Genomic DNA, 26,374 nt, shown 5'->3' with positions numbered 1-26,374 from the left:
CAATGGTTTCATGAAAAACCTTTATCATTCATGGAAAAGTTGTTTATAGTGGAAAAATGTTCTTAAAAAAATGTTTCTTTTATAGCATCATTGCGAAAACGCCCTTTTGAAACCTTTATTTTTAAGAGTGTAAAGTTCTGGCAATCACAGCTACTGTTTTTTAAACATATATTTCATGGATTTATTCAAAAATATTTAACTACTAAATGGTGCAAATGACCAATCAGAAGCAAGTATTCTAGAGAGCTGAATAATAATAAGATCCAACTTGATTTTCAGTCCATATCAGTGACAGAAACAGTTGCCGTCTGTTGAAATATCTATATGTATTTCTAATATTCTTGACCTTTGACCCCATCACACTGCAGATGTTTTCCTCCTGAAAATGACACTCGAGTGTAGAAATTTCTAGACGAGGTACATCAATATGGCACTTTCAGCTCCATTGTGTTCTCTATTCATGCTGCAATTTATCAGTAGCCTTTGCCTGAGGACCAGAAGAGCATTTAAACAAAAAATGATTTAATTTGTGCAAACAAGTTCAGCGTCGATGATATGAACTAACTCCAGGCATGATGGCCCTTCTTAAACATCTCAAATACAGATATCAAAAAGGCAGATTAGATTTCCGAAAGCTAGAATTACAAGATAAATACATTTCTAAAGCTAGAATTACAGCAGATTAGTTTTATGTGGGCACGCAGACATGCATCGGTCTGGACCATAGGCTTAATACACAGAGGTAAAGAGCCTATGCCTTCTCATTCATAAAACCGCTATTGTCCTTGTTGGCTTTGAGCTGGGTCTATGGCGCATGGCCAGACACACTTGTGGCTTGCTGAGGATGAGGCATCTCTCCTCAATGCCCCTACAGTGATGCTACTGCTAGTCAACAGGAGCCTGCTGTGCTATGTTGCCATGGGAACTGATCTACTTTTTTTTTTTGACCAGAGTGGAAAGAGTGAGCGTATTACCAGAATGACAGTGATGAACTGCTCCGTTTGATTTTCAAAGGCCTTTTTGTGGCCTCAGACCTGCAGTGACTGGATTCAGCAATTAGTTGAACAGAACTAGACTGGATTCGTGCTTTAATTGACTATTTTATGGGGATGTTTTGTCACTTGTCAGTAGAAAGGTTGTTTGTAACGGGAACCAAAGCCAAGTTTTAATGGAGTAGGCATAGTGTTTTTCCCCCTGTGGTGTGTGTGTAATTATTATAACTGGAGAAGCAGGTCTCTCAATGCTCTTTAAGAAATCTGTGGTGGTTTTGTTCTGTAACTCACATTATAAAACCTGGACCAGTCAATCTGATCCCATCAAAACGTTTGAAGCATCATTGCAAAACCCATCTGTTCACCCTCAAGAGGGGAGCTGCGTTTAAAAAAAACGAAAAAACATGCAATGATGACAACAGCGGGAGTCTTTGATTCACAGCCATGTACTGTTGAAATGACTGAGAACAAAGGGAGAGCTTTTTACATTGTTAATACTGCCATTACAATGATTTACAACATAAAAGACTTTAGGTTAAGAAAAATTATGACATCAAAAATTGAAATATTGATATGGTTAAAGACAAGGTACGTATTCACTAGGGGTGTCAATCGTGAATAAAATTTTATCAGATTGATTACTTCATATACTGAATTATTAATCAATCAAGTGAATTGCATATCAGTATTTGCTGAGAAAAGCCTTCATATGAAGATAATTTAAAAGGGGTGTAACGATACACAAAAATGACGGTTCGGAGGGAGAAAACTAAACATAAAATTGCTTTTTTGCTTTTTTATTAAACAGTGGTTTACTGAACAAATTGGGTCTCTGTCTTTAAATAATTTCATTAATAATTAAAATTTTCTTAAAGGTGCAATATGTAATATTTTTGCAGTAAAATATTCAAAAACCACTAGGCCAGTGTTATATATTTTGTTCACTTGAGTACTTACAATGTCCCAAATGTTTCCAACTATTTGTAAATCATGAGAAAATTGCTATTGTAACCAAGGCTCCGGGACATGTGAAGAGTCGCCTGTCAATTGCGTCATACCCACATTAACCCTCGGTCTGCCTCGGTTTCCGGTTTTATTTTGTAGAAACTATGGAAACACCAAAGACGCTTTAATATATCACACTTTTTAATAGACAAGGCAACAACTATTTTGATATATTTATAGACAGAAAACTAATTGTTGTTATATAGCTCAACTTGTTTAGTCTTATTGTTTAAATGTAATTTTCTTGTTTTTTTGCGAGTACCATGCTTTACCATGCTTTACCATGTCTCACCATGCCTCAGAGAAAAACACTATTTTGTCAAGTAGCTAACATAGTAATCAGATGCAGCTTTATTTTTAGTAACAGTAATACAGAATTTTCTCCATCATACAATACGTTTTAAAATGAATTGCATGCCATTTATCAACACAAGCCATCCAGCATTTAATATGATTTTCTAAAATCGATCTGTCTTACTGCAGTGTGTCTCAAACAAGTGTCTCACAGCAGCCACCGAGCGAACGCACAGAGTAACATTATAACATCATTTTCAACACACTCAAATGTATCTAATATGATAAACCGATCTGCGTTACCTCATACTCATGACCGGAAAAGCGGAAGCGGCGCCGGCGACTGTGGCATAATAAAAGTTCCGCTGCTCATGAGGCGTGTGTTGCACAATCGCTCCAGCGGCCTCGTCCAGCTCCCACAACACTCGGTCCTGCTCTGCTTCATACTACAATAACGTTAATAATCGCATCCATGAACATGATTTCTTCCCGAGTCCTATCCCTATTCTTTTGCACCGTCCGTTGAGGTGAAGACCACATGTCCCAAGATTCCGCGCTCAAACTTGGCGTCATCAAGGTACGCCTTTATTTTGAATAGACTTCTAGCGGACAAAATTTTTACATATTGTACCTTTAAGGAAAAAAAATCTATCTCTGCTAATGCTGTAAACTATATATATAGGGAGCATTTTCTGGCATATTACTATAATATTAAGGGTTACAATTAACAACAGAGCCCAAATTCTTAAATTAAGTTGCTATTTATTTTTAGATATAATAATCAACACTCATTAAAATTGTATGCAAACATGTAAATTGCATATAAGGCAGTTTTTGCATTAACTAATCTGTTTCTACTCTAATTTGATGTTAAAATATATTAATTTACCCAGTGGCCATCATAACAGATTTATTTAAATATACATTAAACATATACATTAATCAAGACAGGTTAAGTAAAATATAATGAATATATAGGCTAATATAGTGCATATATGTAGTGAAAGAGTTCATTTCTCTAGCGCACTAACAAGCTGTGGACACTGAGTGGCATTTCTGAGCTGTCTTTCCGGTTGAAACTCTGATTGAGCGATTATATAAGATACGTTTCAGTAAGTTGTACTGTATCTTTGATAAGTTAAGATGTTCATTTATGTTTATTCTGTAACTAGTACCTATTAAAGAGGAAGAGATGATCGCGTTCACTCGCGCTCCATTCTGCCGCTTGAAATGAAGTGCCTGTACGGTGATCTTTTGTGATAAAATGGACAGAATTTGAGGGATGAGACTTTCTTATCGAAAGTAACAAAACACAGAGCTTATTGCAATTATTGGTGGTTAATGGTGGTTAAAAGTGGTTAATGGGCTACAACTCTGTATTCGTCGGTACACACGTGTACCGAACCAAAAGACGCGTGCCGAAAATTTTCAGTACGACTATGTGTACCATTACATATGGAAACCCGTTTCCGCCACTAAATAAAAAAATAAAAACAGTAATTGCGACTTTTTATCTCAGAATTCAGATTTTTTTATCTCGCAATTGCGAGGTTATATCTCACATTTCTGACTTTTTTTCTCACAATTGCGAGTTATAAAGTCACAATTCTGAGATATAAATTTGCAACTTTTTGATATAAAGTCAGAATTGCGAGATATAAACTCGCAATTGCGTGATATAAAGTCACAATTGCGAGACAAAAAGTCCGAATTGTGACTATATCTCACAATTGTGAGTTTATATCTCAGAATTGACTTTATTTCATGTAATTGCGAGTTTATATCAGAATTCTGACTTTATAACTCGCAATTGTGAGAAAAAGTCAGAATTGCGAGAAAAAAGTCAGAATTGTGACTATATCTCACAATTGCGAGTTTATATCTCAGAATTCTGACTTTTTTTTCTCACAATTGCAAGAAAAAAGTCAGAATTCTGAGATAAAAAGTCGCAGTTACTGTTTTTATTTAGTGGTGGAAACAGGCTTCCATAATTACACCCCTAGTCATTTGTGAATAAAATTTAATCAGATTGATTACATCATATACTGATTAATTAATCAATCAAATGAATTGCATATAAATATTTGCTGAGAAAGCCCTCATATGAAGATAATTTAAAGACATATTATTGTGGTAGATGAGTAAAACATTACATTACAAAAAATGGCTTTAGAAATCAATATTTTGTTCATTTTTATGTCATGCAATGCATTTTTCTATGACTAAAGGCCTGTTCACACCAAGAACGATAACTATAAAGATAACAATAAAGATGTAGTTCTAAAAATCGTTCTAAATATAAAACAATAGCATAGTCCACACCATAGCTATAACAACAATAACGATATAGATGAGCAATATCATTGGGATCACTTTCAGAACAATTTTTTTTCCAGCTGTTGAACAATAAAACACTGACAGCCAATCTGAATCCATTCGAGTTTAAAGGCAGATGACATTGTGAAGAATTTAATCGCCAAACAATCCATCACTGTTAGACAAGTCAAATCCCATTTTCAAGGAAAACAATCGCTCATACCCTAGGAATGGTGATCAGTATTAACAGAGATGAGATTAATATACCAGGCTAGCAAACAGTGTAAACATAATTACCTCAGGTATCCAGCGCTAGTTTCGACAACATTGTCTTGTTTCCCACTATATTAACTACGTCAGCTAAATTCACTGTTAGATTAGATCGATTACTGTTTAGATGTGCGCAAAATGTAGCATGCTAGGACATCTGCTAAAAGCCGTGTAAATGCAGCAAGAAACAGCAAAAATGTTCTGTTTTCAGCATGTCGCTGTACACATTTTAAAACCGCAGCGCACAAGCTTAGAATAAACAAGAACGATATCGTTTGTTGGTATAGTTAAAGTTATTGATATTTTTATAGTTATCGTCCTTAGTGTGAACGAGCATGAAGGCTGTAATTATTTACAAAAGAATGGCGAGTATGTTAAGCTATTTGGGTTATATTAAAGGGTTAGTTCACCCAAAAAATGAAAAATCTGTCATTACTTACTCACCCTCATGTCGTTCCACACCCGTAAGATTTTCGTTCATCTTCGAAACACAAATGAAGATCTTTTTAATGAAATCTGAGAGATTTATGTCCCTCCATTGACAGTCTACGCAACTACCACTTCCTAAAGAGATCGTAAAACGAATCCATGTGAATTGAGCAGTTTATTCCAAATTTTCTGAAGAGACACGATCGCTTTCTATGATGAGAAGGTTTAATTTAGGCTTTTATTCTCACATAAACATTCATGATCATATATACATATTAACAAAGACGATTTGAGTCTCTTCAGAAAATACGGAATAAACCGCTCAATTCATATGGATTAGTTTTACGATCTCTTTATAAACTTTTTGAAGCGTCAAAATGGTAGTTGTGTGAATTGTCGATGAGGGACACAAATCTCTCAGATTTCATAAAAAATTTCTTCATTTGTGTTTTGAAGATGAACGAAAGTCCTAGGGCCGGTTCACACAGGTCAGTAGAACTGAAAAAGCACAAGGTCTAGAGACTTTATTTTAACTTGAGCGCAGTGTTTTTAGAAAGATGCAAGCGGAACTGTAAAAGTCATCCGTCTAGCATGTGTTCACATTGAAAAATAATGGAAAAGTAGCGCCTTGGAATGGAAAAACGTGTTCTGTGTGAACAGCTCCTTACGGGTTTGGAACGACATGAGAGTGAGTAAATGATGACAGAATTTTCATTTTCGGGCGAACTATCCCTTTAATTTAATATGTTTGATACTACTAATAATTAAATAATAATATTTTGATTAATTATTATTATTAATAAAAATAACTAACAATTAATACATAATATAAATAATCTGAACAAACCCGTGACCAGAATGTTGAAGGAATATCAAAACAGTGCTGCCCTGGCATTATTTCTCATAATTGCTTGTTAAATTCCACACAGATGTCAAATACTATATGTGGTCAGTGAATGGCATCAGTGAAGGTGAAAAACCTCCATAAAGAACATGATTTTATTACTCTAAGCCTTTTTAAGCCTTTTGGCTTGTCTTTTAACCATCCATTTTGTTTGTCTTTAGACACTTCATAGAATTACATTAGAGCCGGCTTTGTTAGCACCAGGATTCTTTCCAGAGGATCAGCGCCTGCCAGGAAAAAGATACTGCACACCACAACTAGTGTTGAAATGCTAAAATATCACATTTTACCAAGTAGACGTGCCGTATCCAAACAGAAGCACAATTACAGTTTCCAGTAGGACTGAATTCAGTCTTCGCAATACGTATTTCTCTCAGTCTAATTACTGCCACTAGAGTCCTGAACCAGTTAATTATCTGCTGATGTCAGCTATGACCAAAGCAGCTGATCTGCTTCCCTGACAGACCATTTTCACAGCTGACATGTTCTCATTTCCGACAATTCCATGCTTCATTAGTGAAACAGTCCATGTGAAAGTTGATTATGTCGAGTCTTGAGGCGCTCACTCTGTTTCCATATATACAAAAGGTTATTTTTTTCCTCCTTCATTCTTTTTTTGGCACAGTCTGCAAGTAGCCTTGCTGCAGGGCTTGAGCAAATTCATGAGGGTGCTAAAATCCATACCCCCAATTCGGCATACTCTGTGCTTATAACAAATCTATAGTAATTATGTTCTTTTATATAACACTATATACCCAAAGGTGGTTTTTGGCCCTTGTCTGGGACAAACTTACACATTTAATGCTTTTTTTGGTAATTTTATGAAATAACTATATTGCCATTTATGAGTTCAGTAGCGACAACAGTGACCGTGTCATGATGGATGATAAGTACAGAGCTTTGACAAGCCGTTTGCAAACAGCTCATCTCCAGAGATGAATAACTTCAATCAGGTTGCCCACCATCTCTTCCATCTTATGATTTGACCTGTGGATTCAGGATGTTTGGAGCAAAAATGGTTAGAAATTGCTTTCCTTGGCAGTTTATTGGATAATTCTTTATAATATGAAATATATAGTATCCAGATCACCTGATAATGTGGTCATACATAGTGTTTTCTTAGACTCAGATTGAAGTGTAGGCCTGGACTACCATAAATGGAACTTTACTTTGAAATCTCATTGAGGATAACTGTTAAACAAGGTGTGAAAAATGGGATCTGAAAAATAGGATTTTATTTTTTTGCATTTACTAGTTTGTAACAGTATAATATGATATTCTGATATTTAGGCCTTTTTGTAACTTAAACAGGGAATGGGATTTAGAATTTAAACTTGCAGCATTGGATCTGACAACATTTATTGTATATTGCATAACATAATTATTTTCTGTTGGGATGGACGATATATCGGATCCGTATTGGTTATTGGCTTCCATATTGGTTATGGCTTGGTTTAGGGTTAGTTGCGTGTAATTATGTATAATTTAATGTAATTACTATAGTAACAAGGACATATGTTACATGTACTCACTATAGTAAACCGTTTTTAGAGATTAAATTTAAATGAGTGCTACATGGAATAAATAATATCGCCGATATTATTTATTCCATGTAACACTCACTTAAATTTAATCTCTAAAAAAACGGTTAAGCTTTATTACTAGGTAACACTTTATTTTACAGTCCTTGTGACATGTTACATGTTTTATTAAGTGTTAACAATGAGATTATGTGGTTTTTATAATCAGTTAACACTGCTTTTGTCATTTTTTACAAGATGGACAAAATTTGTCACCAAAAAAGTCATTCGGTTTAACCAACATTTCGGTTTTACTGAATGACACTTTTGGTTATACCGAATGACCAAAATATTTTCAAACAATGCTATTAGGCTGATATCTAGTTAGCTTGCTAGATAGCTAGCAAAAGGACAATCATACATTTTATATTTAGTACAAGTTTTTAAAATATTACAACATTTTCCGTTTTATAGCAGTGGTACCAAATGACCTGATGTTTAAAAGCACTAATAGTATAATAACACCGTTAAATGTAATCTTTAGCAAATATCAAATTGATAGTATATCAATTTTAGTATATCAATTAGTCATAACATGAAAATAATTATCAGCTTATTGATGATAACATCCATCCCTAATGTTTTGAATTTATTATACAGCTTCTTGGTCATTTATTGCAGCTCTCTTGTTTGTCACTTGCCTATGAGGACATCTGCTGTAACACAAGCCAGTCATTTTCAGGTCACGTGCGTCGAGCTAATACTTAGATCCAACCATCTGATGCCAATCGTCTCCCTAAAAGAGTTCCTTTGCCAGGAGCGATGACAAACAAATATGTTTTATTTAATCTGTTTTGTTAATGAATGAACAGATTATGATGTCCATTATCCATGCCATAAACCAAAGGGTTATCGTTTTGCTCCCTCACTTTGATCTATTTGGCTTAGATCAAGGGATTGATGCTGACCCCTGCCAGATTAATACACAATTCGGAGAACCGGTAATGAAATTGTGTGCCAGCTCACACCTGAAAATCTCCTCAGGCTTATGAAACCAGGTTTATGCTGGGGAGGGGCTAATCTGGTTTGTGAGCAAGAAGAAGGGGCATTAAAGGGTCAATAGATGCATAAAGAGAGACATCTCTTGTTTTATGGAGCTTTTCGTATACGGGCGGATGTCGTTAATTTAATTATTGTTTTGTAGCTTTTATAGCGCACCCATTTTTTTTTTTTTAGAGGTTATTCATCCTACTTCAAAGCTCCAGACAGGCTCAGCTGTGCGTGTTTCGTGTCTGATGTCTATCTGTCTGTCTTTTGGGACTGATCAAAATCTGCGTCCTCGTTTTACTCAACCGTCGACCAGTGTTAATTTACACGGAGCTCATAACTGTGGCCTCATTTGACTCTAGAGGCGTTTGAAATCTAGTCAAAGCGTTGTTCCAGCAAATATGCAGGAAAACCGGAGCGCAAATATTCCGAGCTAATTAGGCATATGCATTCGCATAATTCTCTTTGTGCTTGTGGAATCGCTTGCGTAATTAAATCAGGTGGTCGTCTTTGTTCTTGTTGATAGAATTGCCAAGTTCGATTTTGGTCCTACCCTTAGATTTATTTAATTGCTAAACTGTTGCCTTCGTATATTGAAATAAAAGTACTCCACTTCATGTTCACACCTGGAATTTCACACATGACAGTGCTCATTAGATGAGAAAAAGGGAAAAGGGAGCTTTTTGTATAATGAGCTCTGTCCTTGTCGAACCTCAGATGTCATCAGCTTTACCCTAAAAAATCCCTTAGGGAAAATGATGCCATGTAAAAGGAATGGGATTATCTATTTTTGCCTTCAGAGAAGGCTGATGTTATGTGGCCATGTCATGTTTGCTATGCTAAAGCCCATAATATTCAGTGTAATTCATGTGCAGAACACATATTTCCAGGACTCTCGTTTGCTCTGCTCTGTTCCCTGGGGGTCAGATTGGCTTGAACATAAGAGATGGTCTGGAAAACTGGGAAAGAGACTGAGGGGCCAATTCACTAAACAGCTGCGCTACTTTTCTGTGCTGCTGTAACACCCGCAATCCAGTTTAACCAGGCTATAAATGCGCTAAAATAACGCTTCGGCGTGAGTGTTTAAATTAAGTAATTATTTTCAGGATTAACACACCCCATTTCACATCTTTTTTTGTTTGTTTTAGTCCTATTTTGTAGTCCTTTAAATTTAGTCAGTGTTTCATCACGTCATATTCATTCATTTTAGTCAGTATTTGAACTTAAATTGCATCTGATTAGAGTTAACGAAAATAGCATTTTAGTCGACGATAGTGCAAAAATGTTAATTATTTGTGTTTTAGTGCGTTGTTATGGAAATAACATATTCACAACGTGATGTACATGTTCTGACTAGCACATAGTTTAAGTCCACTTGTGCATTTGTGTCATTTTGTGCAGAGTAGGGTCGTCAAACGCACCGGTACTACTGGTAGCAGTCGGTACTAAAAAAAAAAGTTGACGGTACCAGCATTTCTGCAGTACCGGTAATACCGAGATATATTCTTTACCCGCTGATAGACACTGCATTCAAACGTGGTTGTTCATGTTTGTTTGAGCCTCAAAGGTTTCTTTTTACAAGAGTTGAGGATTGTAGCCAATCACAATCACATGTGTTGAGCGCAAGAACATAGTGGCCTATCAGAGGTGCTAGTCAATATTTAGGTCAGAATCCGCTTAACACTGCTGAAAACGCACAAGTGCTGTGTTCGCAATTCAACTGCGGGCGCCATCTTCTGGCAAGACGCAGGAATTCATTCTGCGCGCAACTCTCACAGTGCATTATGGGTATTCTCTAGCCGTTAAGCGTGCATCAGTTGTACATTCGTTATTATGGTGCATTGTGGGATTGAATGAGTACACTCAATATCGTCCACTATGATTTCGGACACCACTACAAATGGCTGTCCCCTCAAATAGTGCCCTATTTAAGGGTATAAGGGGTGATTTTGGACACAGCCAAGGTTTTGTTTTGTTTAACAAGAGACTCCTTTAATTAAAACCAACAAAGTGAAAACACAATGTAAATAACAGATTAATTGTACAGTTAACGGGCCGTTTACGCGCCGCATTCTCCTTCTTTCCAAAGCGCTTGTGCTCCCGTGGCGTCTGTCGTTGCTACACAACAATGAACCGCACTCTCCACAACGACGAGGAAGTTTCAGCAAAGGATAAATTGATTTCTAGCCCTTGCATTAGCTTTACTACTAGATTTATTTATGGAGATAAGATATAAAAACCACCCTGTACAACTATGGTCACCTGTTCGGCTGAGCTTTCGATGTTTTGTTACGGAAAGGCCGAAGCTGATCGGCAGGTTCTTGTCACATGACCCGCGGTGCGCTTGCGGCATTCTGAAAAGTTGGGAATTTTTCCTCTCGATGCGCCTGGAAAATGCACCGCATGCGCGTCGCAACCGCGTCGCTTCCATTACTCCTACATTTGAAATAACGAATTTGAGAGCGCAAAAGACAGCTTTCGCGGGAGTTTTCGCGAGAGAGCAGAATTCATTAAGCTTGCGCTTTAAAGACTGACAGCCTTAGTTATTATAAAGGGAGGCTCTTCTCTTGCTTTCTGTTTATAACCCATTCACAATCTGAATACAAGTTTAGTTTTTCATGCTGATAAGTTTCTGGATTGACACCTGTATTTTAATGCACAATTGAATCGGAAACTGCGACCATTGACAGTGATAGCCAACGTATTGGTACCGAGTACTGAAATTTTTGTACCGTGACAAGTAATAATGTTATTTAATATAATATGTACTGTGTAGGATGTGTTTGAGAGAGTTAACTAACCCGCTAGTTTCTCAATGAAACAAAAGTTAGCGCATAGCTTATATCTTGTAATGTTTTTTCATAAACAGTATGTTTAAATTAAAATAATTTAATTATCATCATTGTTTTTTTGTTTTGTTTCGTGTTCATTGTCGTTGACATAACCAAAAAAAAATTTAACAAACGCTTTCTTTGGTAATTTTAATGACGAGATTAACACTTGTCCGGTGTTGCCAAGTTCGCGGCTTTCTCGCGGAATTGGGCTACATTTAAGTTGTTGCCGCAGGTAAAACATTTTTTTTTCTGTGGGTTGATTTCCACCCCTGTATGTATGATTTCAGTGCTCCAACACCCCCAGATGTACAAATTCAGCGGAGAATTCAGCCACCCGATGGATCGCATTGGGCTATTTTTGGGCTACTTTTGACTAGCCATTGGGCTACTTTTGTTGCACAGACCTGGCAACCCTGCACTGGTCATACATTAATTTTCAAGCCAGCTTGGTTTTGAAATTATGTTTAGGTTAACATTACGTAAAGGGACTTTCTCGGTTTGTTTAACAACCTGGTTTTATAAGTAAATTTTGAAAGTGTCATAATTTTTAAAAACATAAGTTACTAACATGTTGCTACATAAAGACTAAGCAAGTATACTTACATTCTTAAAGTAGTTCTTTTTTAGTAACTTGTTAGCGATTTAGATTTAAACAAACACAATGGTGCTAAAATAACAGAAAGCATGTGCAAAATGACGCTAGCAGTAGGCGCTATTTATTCTTAGCAAACCAGAGAGTGAGACACTCATTCAGTTTTAATGGGGTTTGCAATAACCTGCCTTGCCCTTGAGACTCTTGAGTCAAGTGCGTCAAAGGTGTCCTGTACGAGCTCCTGAATATTCCAACACTTTCCGGATGGAATATGGAATCTTTTCCACACTGTGTAAAAATTTATATGACTTCCAGTCAAAACCAGAGCTGAAACTAACCAGATCTGACAGTTGTGTAATGCAGTGAGAGGCTGGGAAAAGTAAAACAAACATGGAAAAGCATCAGTTGAGCCTGCAGGATTGCGCAGGAGGCTGAGGAGACATGCCGTTACGAGGATTGATGGGAAGGTAGCGTGAAGGCTTGCGGAATTTGCTGTGTTGGCATGTTGAGCACTCGGCATCTGATTGCTAATTTCATCTTGAGTCAAAATAAATCAATCATTGCATGCTTATTGTTTTGGTTCCTTTTCTTGCACTCTTCATTTATGTTTGAATTTTTAAATGCTAGATTGTGTAATATTTTCGACTGCATCATCAGTCTTTTATGAACTTTCGCTAGAGAGTACGATTAGTGTAAGTCAGTCACATACACACCGTTTTTTTCCCCCAGACTCGACAGGGACTAGATGACCTACTCAGTGCCCATGCGAGGAAGTCACATGACCCTGTTTATCCAATCAGGTGCTGCTTGGTGATGCTTACACAGATGTGTGATGGTGTTTGCCTCATCAGTTAGAGAGGCTGGAGGGGTACAGGCTGTTATTTTAATCAGATCTGTGTTTGTATCTTCGTCAATAATTCATGTCATCATCCTTTCAGCTAAACGGAGCCACAGCTTTTATGATTACAGCAGCTCAATGGCTCACTTTTCAGAATTGTGATACAAATGGGGGAGTCTTAGGAAACCGGTGACATTATTGGAAGTACATTGCTCTCCACAGTTTACATTCTCATTACTGTGATGCAAAAATCTTATTTTCATCAATGTAATGGGAAAAACAATGATATATTGTTACAATATATGCTATACTTTAATGCTGATTTAAATGTTGTATTCAACAATTCTATACTGTAATACTGTGGTATTACATGTCACTTTTTTTTTTCAGTTCTTTTTAGAAAAACATCTTATTTTTTGTTTATTTGATGGATACTATTTGTATTATAGAAATATATTTATGTTAAAGCCACATAACTTCCTTCTGAAAATAATTAATGATGGATAGTGGGAATGGATTGATGACTCCTGCTCAAGTGAAAGATGAATCAATCTTAAATTTTTGGTTGGCATTTCATATCTTTCCCATAGATTACACTGAATATACAGTATGATATTATCTCTACTTTTGCCATTTTTTTCAATATGACTGGAGAAAATAAGAAATAATGGAATCAGAAAAAATCTCACAACCAAGATTCAAACTTGCATCACACGCATGAGCACCAAAGCTCAAGGCCATAATGTTTATTCAGGCTTACTGTATGTAATATTATTTATGAAATTAATACTATTTACTCACCCTCATGTAGGGCTGAGCGATATAGCAAGAAATATGATTACGATATTTTTTTTTCCATATTGATCGATATCGATATAAATCATGATCAATAATATGATAATGCTGCCAGCTTAAAGGAACACTCCACTTTTTTTGAAAATAAGCTCATTTTCCAACTCCCCTAGAGTTAAACAGTTGAGTTTTACCATTTTCGACATGATTGTGTCAATGACATTACTAAATGGGCCCAGGAATACTTCAGAAACCACTGTCGGTAAACACAATCCACCGTGCCATCTGCAGATGCCAACTAAAGCTCTTTCATGCAAAAAGGAAGCCATATGTGAACATGGTCCAGAAACGCTGTCGTGTCCTGTGGGCCAAGGCTCATTTAAAATGGACTGTTTCAAAGTGGAAAAAGTGTTCTATGGTCAGACGAGTCCAAATTTGACATTCTTTTTGGAAATCATGGACGCCGTGTCCTCCGGGCTAAAGAGGAGGGAGACCTCCCAGCGTGTTATCAGCGTTCAGTTCAATTAAACAAAAAATATGTCAAACCACAAAATCTTAAGCAGCTGTAAACCTATATCAGGCAAGAATGGGACCAAATTCCAACACCAAAACTCCAGAAACCCATAACCTCGTTGCCCAGACATCTTCAAACTGTTTTGAAAAGAAGAGGAGATGCTACACCATGGTAAACATGCCCCCCTCCCAACTAGACCTGTAGCAGGCATCAAATTTGAAATGAGCTCATTTTGTGCATAAAATTGTAAATTTTCTCAGTTTAAACATTTGTTATGTTATCTATGTTCTATTGTGAATAAAATATTGGCTCATGTGATTTGAAAGTCTTTTAGTTTTCATTTTATCAAAATGAAAAAACGTCCCGACTTTTCCGGAATTCGGAAGTGCAACTTTTTATAAAATGCGTCTCAAGAGCTTGGGTTTTTTCCCCCACTGACCTTTGTCTCACGTTTTTAACCGCATTCTGTGTGAACCAGCCCTGAATCTGCACTTTGTTGCTTTTAAAAAACCCAAACCACTTCCATATAATTGATGTTGTGTTACCTTTTTTCCCAACAATTTCCTCAGCTTTTGAGGGTAACACTGTCTACACCAGACCCGACTTTTGTCACGCTGCACTGCAACAGAATGCGACAAACCGACCGTTGTAACGCACTTGGACTACATCAGAAATAGAACAGGGAATCTGTTTTCTGTCGGGAATTTGTTGTGTCGCGTCTAGTGTAGACAATATCACTGATTATAATGGGTTCTATTGTTTTTTAACGCGTTGCGTCATGCCGCGCCGCTCACGTCCAGTGTAGACACGGTCCAAGTTCACTTTCACTTTGGTTTCCCTCGCCGGCTCCCTGCAGATTGACTGGCTGTTGTCACGTTTATTTCTGTTGTGTTATAGCCTGGTAGGGTAACCCATATGTCCAGTAAAAATGCCCAGAGCTTTTATCGCAATCTCGATATGATTATTGCCCAGCCCTACCCTCATGTCATTTCAGTCTCGTATGCTTTCTGAGGAATCATTATGCAGCCCCCTCTTTATAAACGTGTGTATGGCAAGAGCTGCGTAAAAATCCTTCTGTTGCACCGAAAAAATGACAGCAAATGGGTTTGAAATGATCTGAGGGTAAATAATGTATGATTTTTTGGATGAACTATGCTGATTAATGCAAAATCTGGAGACATGTTAAATATAATATGCACAGCTTCTTCCTTTTTAAGACAGTGATGTTCAACAAAGACATTGATGCACAGTTCGGCCATGTCATGTTGCTTTTAGACGTGAGCCCAGATGCTTAGCCAGCACTTGAATTATTCAAAGAAGGGCTGTGCTCTGCAGTACTTACCCATCCCAGTGTTCTCAGCAGGTGTGCCACGGTATATCAACTCTAAAAACACATATAGCCATCAGCAGAGGGATAAACTTTAATACAGCTCAAATCTCAAATCTGCTTGCCACTGCTGTTACCTCAGCTCCCCGCCAAGAGCACACTGTTCCCTGTCTCTCAGATTTATCCCCTGTCTCATCTAAAAACAGTGATGGTGTTGGTGTGTGTAGGATGTGCGCGTCCGCCATGCCCCTAATTTCCTTGCTCGCAGCATTTTAAAATACACTGAAGGATGTGGGCTGTTGCTTAGTTCAAGGGAGGCCCTAAGGTGTTGTTTTTGCACCGGCTGTTCACATATTATGATGCATCTTTTTTCTTTTGCTTTAAGAAAAAAAGGAACGGGGATTTTATGCTTTAAAGCGATAGTTCAACCAAAAATGAAAATTCTGCTTTTGTTAATCAACCTCAAACCCATTTGAATGCTGTCAGGTGTCTGAACAGCAACTTCCAGGAATAGAATCTGAATGTAAACAAGAATACCCAAAGCAAATGTGCTGTGTTGTCTTAATTTAGTCTGGCCTTATCCAACCCTGCCCTGCTGGGAGCAGTTTGTTGAAATTGGAGTCAATTGTTTCTTTTTTTTATTTTCTTGCTGGCAGCACTGCGTTGTTTAGTAGCTACAAGCCAATTTTTAAGGAGGTACAGTATGAGCTATGAGCTAAATTAATTTACCATTATTGAGTGCCATAATTGGTATTTTGAACATCTAATGATTAATGAACAGTGCTAAACAGCTTCAGAAGGAGAACAGACCTTAATCTTCACTAAAAAAAAAAAGCACCATGGTATGATAATACAATATTTTGGAGCATATAACCTTGTATTCCTTAAAGTACCTAGGAGTACCATTGAAATATCAGGTAATCTTGGCTTTACCATCTGATATCTTCATTGCACCATGGTACCGCCATGTTGAAAGTTAAAAAACAGAATCCAGGTGTTTTTCCTGTATTTTCTTCCACTTAATATTTTTTTAACCCAGGCTCGTTGGAAAAATGTGCCTTTGGTGACATTTCTGTAAAATTATATTGCGTTGCTTTGTGAGTGTTTCGTGAAATGTCCAAATAGTGGCACTCAAAGCTTGTTTAGTTTTATTTGAAACATGAATCTGGCAATGTTTTATTATGTTGGTTGTATCGCCGCAGTTCAGAAATGAAATATCCAGTGAGTGGTGCTGAAAGGTCAACGCTTTATTGCAATTTAAAGCTGCAGTCCGTAACTTTTTTTTTTTTTTGGTTAAAAATTATCAATAATCAATTTTTGAGCAAGTACATAACCAGCCAGTGTTCAAAACTATCTCCTTATCTTAGCCCGAATCACAACAGTAAGCTTGTAATAATGTTTTCTAATTCGAGTGGTACTGGTAGGTTTCCGCGGGAAATTCAAGCATGCAGCCGTTCGTCTTTGCATCATTATGTCACGGCTGTTTACATAAAGAATAAATCCCAGCTAGTAGGCTATATGGCATGTGGAGGATGCTGCAGGCGGCGGATCATTTATAGCCTTTTCTCACAGCAGCTGCAATAATTAAACTTATCATTTTGATGGCGGATTGTATGGTATGACAAATTAACTTTCGAGATTAGACTGTACAGAAACTGAAATCGCTAATACACACTAAATACACGTAGTCACGCAATGCTGATGTTGTTAATATTAACAATTTGAGAACAAAGTATAACAATAATAATAATTTGCATGGTTTGACGTGATATGAGCTAAGCAATCGTTAGATTTAAGCACCAATGGTAGCGCGATTTATTGTGCGAAAAGTGGAAGATTTGTTGCATGTTTAGATGACATTTTCCAGTGAAAATTCTTATTTTGGTCATACTTCCAAGACTACAGTCTGTCTTTCCGAAGTACAGTATCCACCAGTGCGGTGACTGACAGCCACACATTCTCTTCAAAACATTAGATTCATCCGCGCTGAGGAGCTGCGATTTCAAAACACTGCTTCATGAAGCTTCGAAGCTTTATGAATCTTTTGTTTCGAATCAGTAGTTCGGAGCGTGTATGAAACTGCCCCCCAGTGGTGAACCATTGAAATTTCAAAACACTTATGACTCGTTTACTGAAATCACGTGACTTTGGCAGTTTGTGTTTTGAAATCGCCCATCACTAGATATTGTTGAATAAAGTCGTTATTTATTTATTTTACTTTTTTTGGTGCACAAAAAGTATTCTCGTCGCTTCATAACACTAAGGTTGAACCACTATAGTCACATGAACTTTTTTAAATATGTCTTTAGTAGCTTTCTGGGCATCTGAAAGTGTTAATTATCTTGCTGTCAATGCAGGCCTCACTGAGCCATCGGATTTTATCAAAAATATCTTAATTTGTGTTCTGAAGATAAGCGAAGGTCTTACGGGTGTGGAACGATGTGAGGGTGAGTAATTAATGACAGAATTTTCATTTTTGGGTGAACTAACCCTTTAACTATAGCAATATAATAAAATAAAAATGCAATTTTAGCTTGCTTCTACAAGTCACAAGTGCACTGCTGTACCAGGTGAGCTACAGAGCAAGTTTACAGTGTCAAAAAACCAATACATATGGAGCTGGTTATATTATAGGTGATATATGATGCAAATGTGAATATTTTTTTTTTTTTAATAATTAATAGGACAAAAAATATCTTTTTTGAGCCATAATATAATTTTTATCTGTACATGATACTAATGCAGACATTTATCCACAGCTAAGACTTGCGTGCAGCGTCTGTGGTCGGCGTGGAATAATTTTGATATGCGACACTCAAAGTGCTTTCTCTCCTGAGGATTGATGGGTGTTCGTTTGGACGTCATCCCATTCCATGTCAAAGCATTTAATCTGCTTCATTGCACATAGACGCCCTAATCTGCTTTGCTGTATAATTTTATGATGTTGGAAATATGAATTATGCCACAGGTTTACAAAAATGTGATTTTTAAATGACAAAATCCTCTTTGGAAGTTACATTTTTCTAAGTGCAAGAAAATGTTTAGACTTATAGTGCACCTACTGATGAAGGAATATTTTACTCGAAACTCACCCTTATGTTGTTCCAAATCCATTTGACTTTCTTTATTCTGTGGAACATAAAATATTAAGTTTTAAATAATATACTGAAAAAAAGGACTGGAGATTTCAAGCTTGAAAAGGACACAAAAGCAGCATAAAAGTATCACAAAAGTTATATAAGAATATTAGTCAGTATGACTTGTGTCATATTTCAAGTCTTCTGAGGCTATACAATAGCTTTGAACAGACCTCAAGAACCAGATCAGTCTGATTCGTTAATGAATCAATCATATCGTATTTGTGAAGCAGATCAATAAGTTCATTGAAAAGATGTGACTCAAAAGAATGATTCATTCACAAATTCCTTTTTCCACTTTTAACTGATTTGTTCACAAGTTCGACATTACCACTTTCACTTTACAGAGAATAATGACTCATATTTCAGTCTGTTTCTCACAAAACATATCAAATGGCTTTAGAAGAACTGGAATATAGTCATATGTATTACTTTTATAATATTTTGTGGTTAATTTTTGTAATTTCAGAGCTTGAGAACTTTCATTGTGTTAGGTAAAAATGGCCAGGATATTGTACAAAAATTGTGTTCATATGGGTTTGGAATGACAAAAAAATTCATTTCTGCGTGAACTATCCCTTTAAATCTTTAATTTTATGACAAACAGATGTAATGCTGTTACCTTCGCAATGCCACAACAAGATGCAACAAAAGCAGATGGGATCTATGAATAGACTACGGATGCGGATCTGTCCTGCTGGAATGGCGTGACTCCATGCTTCGGTTCCCCATATACTCCCTCATGGGCTTCAGTGGCTTTGGCCTGTTACCCATCAGCCCCCTTCACCACCTGTCCTCATAATGGAGGAGGTCCATGTCTTTCTAGCCCACTGATGTCTACAATATGCAATGGCTTTGTCGCTGAATATAAAGCACGTCCTTAATTTTTAACACTTGACTGTTATTGATTAGAAAGCTCCCACATATAGAACAATATGCAGTGGGACCCGTTTGAGACCAGGCCATCCACTTAGGTCTGTGATGGATGAAGCTTCTTGGCATTTACCATCCTGTCTTCCAATCAACATTCTCCGTCCTGCCTAGCAGTAGGGTTTGATTGGCTCAGCTCACTGACCCAAGTCATGTGAGCCATTACGGCGTACGTAAATCTCAGGCCGGCAGCAAGGGTACTTAAATGTCTAGAGCTCTAGAGTTCATTGCTATCCCGTTCACAGGAAGTGCAGTCATTAGGATGATGTGTTGGATGTACACCCAGAGCCCCCTTCACACGACATCTCATCTTCTCTCTAGCTGCCTGTTAATCAGGACAATCCCATATGTTCTAACTGTCAGAGCAGGTGGCTATCTGTTGGAGAATAGGAATTCAACGTGACCGCTTACAGAACCTGTACACACATCTATCTATCTATCTATCTATCTATCTAATTCTGACTAGTATGTAACTTAGTTCACACTCACTTGAGCTTTTGCGTCATTTTTTTGTGCAGATATAAGTCATAATATTACGTTTATGTTGTGTGTGTATATATCTGACTAATAGGATGTGATTGGGTGAGTTAATTAACCAACTAACAAAGCACTTGCGCTTTAGGCTGTTCACTAGGAACACAGTAAGAGAGTGAAAAAGGGACCAAGAGAGCTCACAGCACCCAAGTAAACCCTGCACATTTCTAATTTGGTCCTCTGGCTAAAGGATTTATGATTAATGTCCACAAGTCACTATATTGTATGACTCCATCCATGTTATGTTCCCCAAGATAAAAATAAAGTAAAGAGCTGTAAAGGTCGATTAATCACGATATTAATCATCTCAGATGGACTCGCCAGCAGTCGGGGATGGTAGTCGATTTTCTTTTCTGAGATGTTAAGCAAGCTAAATAATTCAAAGACACCCAAGAGAGTAATGTTATTGTAGAGGGACTTTAAATAAGTGTAAAAAAAAAAAAAAAACTTTACTTGCCTTCATTATACATAAAAATATAGTTTTCTTAAATAGCATTTTAGTCTCTTTTTTTATTTTTATTTTTTTACAATAAAAATGTCTACATTGTGGGAGTTGTTTTTTAGAGAATATATTTCAAATTCAGGTAAATTTCTTGTTGTAAGCATAAATCTCACAAAATGTTATTTATTGTTTTAAAAAAATTGCCAATTTGGGCTAAGAAAAATATCTTAAATTTAGTTCAAGATATATTATCTGAAAACAAGTATTATTATCTTTATAAAAGATAAATGTGTCTTGTTTTAAAGATGTTTAGATATCGTCCTGATACCCAGCAATTCATTTTTGTCACAGTGATAAATCAGAGTGTATCTTGAAGTAAACGTTTTGGGCAGCGATTCCCAAAAGCATCGTAAGCGTAAGTTGATTGTAGCTCTATTGGTGGCAATGGTTCTACGATCAACTTAGGCTTACGATGCTTTTGGGAAACGCTGCCCTGGTCTTTTCAGAGAAATCAAATGTTTGGGGGCTGGGCTTCGACTATGAAAACTTCCTTTCATTTAAGTATGTGTGACATAATTCTATGGAAGCTTGTTTCCGCCACTGTATTAAAAAAGTAATTGTGCTTTTTTATCTCAGAATTCAAACTTTTTTCTCGCAATTGTAAGTTTACATCTCCTAATTCTGATTTTTTTCCTCCGAATTGTGAGACATAAACTTGCAATTGAGTTATAAAGTCCGAATTGCGAGATGCAAACTCGCAATTCTGAGGAATAAAGTGATAATTTGTTATATTTACACTCAACATTTCTGTGTTCTGGTAGCCATCTTGGATGTTTTTATCTTGTATTGTTTGTTTTTTATAACTAGCAGTCAGAATTGCAAGATATAAACTTGGAATTGTGAGAAAAAAGTCAGATTTACGAGTTTATATCTCGTAATTCCGACTGCAAGTTATAAAAAACAAACAATACGAGATAAAAACATCCAAGATGGCTACCAGAACACAGAAATGTTGAGTGTAAATATAACAAATTATCACTAAAATAGTTCAGTGTAATTAAAATGGATTATTTTCCCCACAGTTTGTATGAGCTATACATTTTTACTCATATTATGAAAGTATTGCACTGTTAGCTTAGCAAGATGCTAACGGCAAACTCTATTGAAATCAATTGTGAATCTAGTCTTTGGTGGGAAATGTGCCAAAATACAGTGTTCCAAAACGGTCATTTAAAATATTCCATGACAGTTAGGATGCCCCCTTAAAAGACAGCTTATGCAGGCAGTTAGGCTTGTTTCATCCTCATTTTTTCCCTTAATTTTTCCTCTGTCTCAAATACCTTGAGAGCAATTAAATCCAGCGCATTATCATTAATGCCTATTAAACATCAGTGTGTGCCATTAGGTTCACAATCTTAACGCAGCTGCCTCTAATGCCGTCGAGTATTTAGAATCTTGGCTCGACAAATGAAATCATATTTTTAGATTTTCACTTGGTCCATTAGCTTCTATAAGAGTAATGTTTATTATTTTGCACCATAACTTTTTTTATTTTATTACCAGATGAAGCAAAGCTAGAGGCATCTGGGCAACCCTTCAGGCCTTCCCAGGATCCAACTGGAGCCCCAAACATCACAGTCTCATCATCACTACTGGAGGACGAAGACTTTGCCTCGCAGTTTCACTCCCCACCAGCGAGGGCAGAAAGCACAAGGGAGCAGCCTGTGTTCGCCTCAGTGCAGACCCTGCAGGTTGCAGAGACAGAGCCTCAGGCGCTGGTGCATTCTCTGCCCTCCCCACCCGGCAACAGTGACAATCGCACCAATCAAAAGTCCCCTGGGGAGCTGGCCGTCAGAGTGCCAAATCCACCATCCCCGGCACAGAAAATCAACAGTGTCTTGACCACTAGCTCAGGTACCGCTCGATTGTGAAGTGTTGAATGAATGCTGTGTACAAAAATCAACTGATATATTTTAAGGTGTCTCTTTTCAGGGACTTTGCTGATTTGATGTTGTCTTCACCCCTTCTTCATCATTACCATCAACGTCATCATCATTTTCAAGGTCATTGTGTTTGTTGTTATTGTCATCATCATCATCATCATCATCAAAAATAATCCCTTTAAAGTCAACATGAAAGTGCTTTCACATCCCATTTTACTTGCGCAACGTGACATTTCTGAGTAAAACAGTATTTCAGTCAAAAAATGTAGGACTTCATCAGGCATTGATTGGATTGTGAAATATTAGACTATGATATTATTGTTAATATTAAAAAAAAAAAAAAAATTAATACTGTAATTCAGCAAGGATGCATTAAAATGACCAAAAGTGATAGTAAAGACATTTATAATGTTACAAAAGATCTCTATTTTAAATGAATGTTCTTTGGATCTTTCTATTCATCAAAGAATCTTGAAAAATAAATGTACCATGGTTTCCACAAAAATATTAAACATCAGAACTGTTGTCAACACTGATAATAAATAAATAAATAATGTTTCTTGAGCAGCAAATCAGCATATTAGAATGATTTCTGAAGGATCATGTGACACTGAAGACTGGAGTAATGATGCTGAAAATTCAGTAAATATAAAGTCGCAGTTGTGAGTTATAAAGTCAGAATTACGTGATATAAAGTCGCAATTGTGAGTTATATAGTCAGAATTGCGAGATATAAACTTTATATCTCAGTTTATATCTCAATATTTTGACTTCTTTTCTCAGAATTGTGAGTTATAAAGTCAAATTCTGAGGAAAAAAGGCTTTTTCTCAGAATTATGACTTTATATCATGCAATTCTGACTTAACTCCCAACTGTGAGTTTATATCGCGCAATTCTGACTGTATAACTCACAATTGTGAGTTTATGTCACAATTCTGAGAAAAAAAGTCGCAATTACCTTTTTTATTTTTTATTCTGTGGCGGAAACAAGCTTCCATACATAAGAGACTTAGCTTTCTTAAAGGGGACCTATTATGCCCCTTTTCACAAGAAGTGTAATATAAGTCTCTGGTGTCCCCAGAATATGTCTGTGAAGTTTCAGCTCAAATTACCCCACAGATCATTTATTATAGCTTGTCAAATTTGCCCCTATTTTTGTGTGTGTCCCTTTAAATTCAAATGAGCTGCTGCTTCTGGTCCACTTTCCAAAAGAGGACGGTGCTTTAACAGCTCGCGCTTCGGTTGCTCAACAACAACAACAAAGCTGGAGAATCTCACGCAGCCAAAATGATGATTGTTAGTAACGGTGTTCAGCCAGAGTCGGACACTGATGGAGAGACTCAGGAAGAAGTTACAACTTTTAGAATGCAACTGGACATTTCTGAATGGTTAGTGTTCTGTGCTCGTCTGTGCAGCCAATGACAGAACAGAAAGCATGCTTTGCTCGAACATTTGCCATGGCGTTAGAACTGGTACACCGCTTTTGCTTGCGAAAACAAAATGGCTGCGCCATGGATGGAAACGTGCAGATTAAGGGGCGGTAATATTATAATAAAATCCCCTTCCTACGTCACTAGGGAAGCGAAATCTGAGCTAGTAGTTTTTTCACATGCTTGCAGAGAAAGGCTTGCCAAAACAAAGTTACTGGGTTGTCCTTTTTTTACATATTCTGGGTTGGTAGATGCACCGGGGACCCGATTATAGCACTTAAACAATGAAATAGTCAGATTTTCATGTTATGTCCCCTTTAAAGACTAAAACATTTGACCCCAAACTTTCAAACAGGTCATTTTTGATTTCATGTTGACATTAAAGCTAAAGTATGTAATTTTTGTGCATGCCATCTAGCCTGACACAACAAAATCTGTTTGTCTGATCAGTGTAAAATAAAATCATTATCTTCAGTTATATTTGGTTTGATAAATGCTAGTGGTACAAAAATTACACACTTCAACAAGTCCTGCTACTGAATAATCCCCAGAGCTACGTATGTCCTCTCTCTCATGTGTCATTCTTCACCATCAGCGAGCATTCATGTGTCCTCAATCTCACTTCCTGCTCCTGAGGTGATTCACTCAAACGTTCTCTGCTTTCAGATGAGACTCTCAGTGAATTCCCCAGGAATCCTGATCTACCCACTGCCCCGGGTTCCTCTTTCATGACTGTGGCAGACACAGACGCCACTCTCACTGACAATGTGACAACTTCGGTCTCCATTTCCGCTTTTAACGCCACCTCTCCTGAAAGGGCTGAAAACGCTTCGTCCGGCACTTCAGCGCGCAGCAACTCCCACACTGTGACCAGCGACAGTCTCCAACTCACCACAGTGACCACAACGACTGCCACGCCCTTAACTGTGACATCCTTGACTGTGACTCCGCCCACCGTGGTTGTTGTGGCGAAAGAGGTCGCGACCACTATGCCGACCACAACAGCCACCCAAACCACAACAACTAAGACGGAACCACCGACAACGACAACCACCACCACAACCACTACGACAACTACTACCACCACCACAAAAGTAGCACCAACGACCACAAAACCACCCACAACCACTTTAGCAACTACGACAATGACAATCCCTCTTCAAACCACCGCTGTATCTACCTCTGGAAGTATCGCGACTGAAAGAAACATCCCTCCTACCGACAGTGCTCCTTTGACCTGTAATGTGACCGAAAGGTTATGGGTGAAAACAGGTAAGCCGTTTACTATATTAGCGTTTATCTGCACGATAATTCGTTAAAGGAATTATGCCAATTTTGACTCAAATGCGGCCACAAATCTGTGCTGAATGCAGTTTACATTCTATTACAACAAATTTAGCGGCTCATTAAACTGAATTGTTGAAATAATATTGTGCGCAAAAGTACCGCCAGTGTGTGTGAATTTACAGCTGCCATTGTTTTTGCATGTACTCTGTTTTTGTTTATTATCCCCCTAGTATTTCAGGAGTAGGTGTGGGGGAGGGGTTAGGATTAGGGGTGGGGTTAAGATTAGGCAATCAGGTAGCGACTTCAACAAGGGGGGTAATAATTTGGCAGGGGGTTGAAATTCGGCATAACACTGGCAACATGTAATGTTGTATCTAAACTTAAACAATGTTTGTGGGGGAAAATTTGTTACGTTTTAAGTAAAACCCAGTCAGCACACCTACATTTTTTCCGGTTACCCTGGTTTCGCTTTGCATGTAAATGCTTTTGGGGTTTGCTGTGCATGTTTGTTCACATTGAGATTGGAGAGAAAAAAAATGTATTCATTATTTTATTAATTACTAAAAACAGATTTTATTCAGAAAGTTCTTTAATGATGTTTTTAAAAAGTTCTTATTAGGAAAAAAACATTTAGATTTTCAATTGAATATTAAACTCTTATGTAGATTTAAATACAAAAAAAATGAAAAATAAAAGATCTTATACTGTGATTTATTTATTGTCATTATACTTTATTCTGTTCTGTGCTATGGCATAAAAAAATATTTTAGATTTTTTTATTATATATTAACATTTAATATAAAAATTATGTATAATACATATATATATATATATATATATATATATATATATGAAGTCTTAGAAAAAAAGTCTAAATATAAATAAATACAAATATAAAATAATAAACTATATGAAAAATATAAAATTATTTCGCAAGAGTTGAGTCAATAATGTTTTGCGGTGGGTTTGTTTGGGTTGGGTGTTCTTTAATAATTT

The 26,374-nt window shown here is 37.0% G+C and overlaps 1 protein-coding gene across 4 annotated transcripts in view; it reads left to right on the top strand.

Annotated features, from left to right (window-relative positions):
• kiaa1549la (KIAA1549-like a) overlaps window positions 1–26,374 on the top strand; it is a 62,124-nt gene that overhangs the window by 3,519 nt on the left and 32,231 nt on the right. For all 4 annotated transcript variants that reach the window (XM_051884733.1, XM_051884734.1, XM_051884732.1 and 1 more), the window contains exons 2-3: window positions 22,281–22,631; window positions 24,758–25,363. In XM_051884733.1, the coding sequence (XP_051740693.1) occupies window positions 22,281–22,631; window positions 24,758–25,363 (957 nt within the window). The remainder of the gene's footprint in view (window positions 1–22,280; window positions 22,632–24,757; window positions 25,364–26,374) is intronic.

This window comes from Ctenopharyngodon idella, chromosome 24 (genome assembly GCF_019924925.1).
Source record: "Ctenopharyngodon idella isolate HZGC_01 chromosome 24, HZGC01, whole genome shotgun sequence".
Taxonomy (NCBI): domain Eukaryota; kingdom Metazoa; phylum Chordata; class Actinopteri; order Cypriniformes; family Xenocyprididae; genus Ctenopharyngodon; species Ctenopharyngodon idella.
The sequence above is the reverse complement of the archived record's forward strand: the minus strand, read 5'-3'. Positions and strand labels throughout refer to the sequence as shown.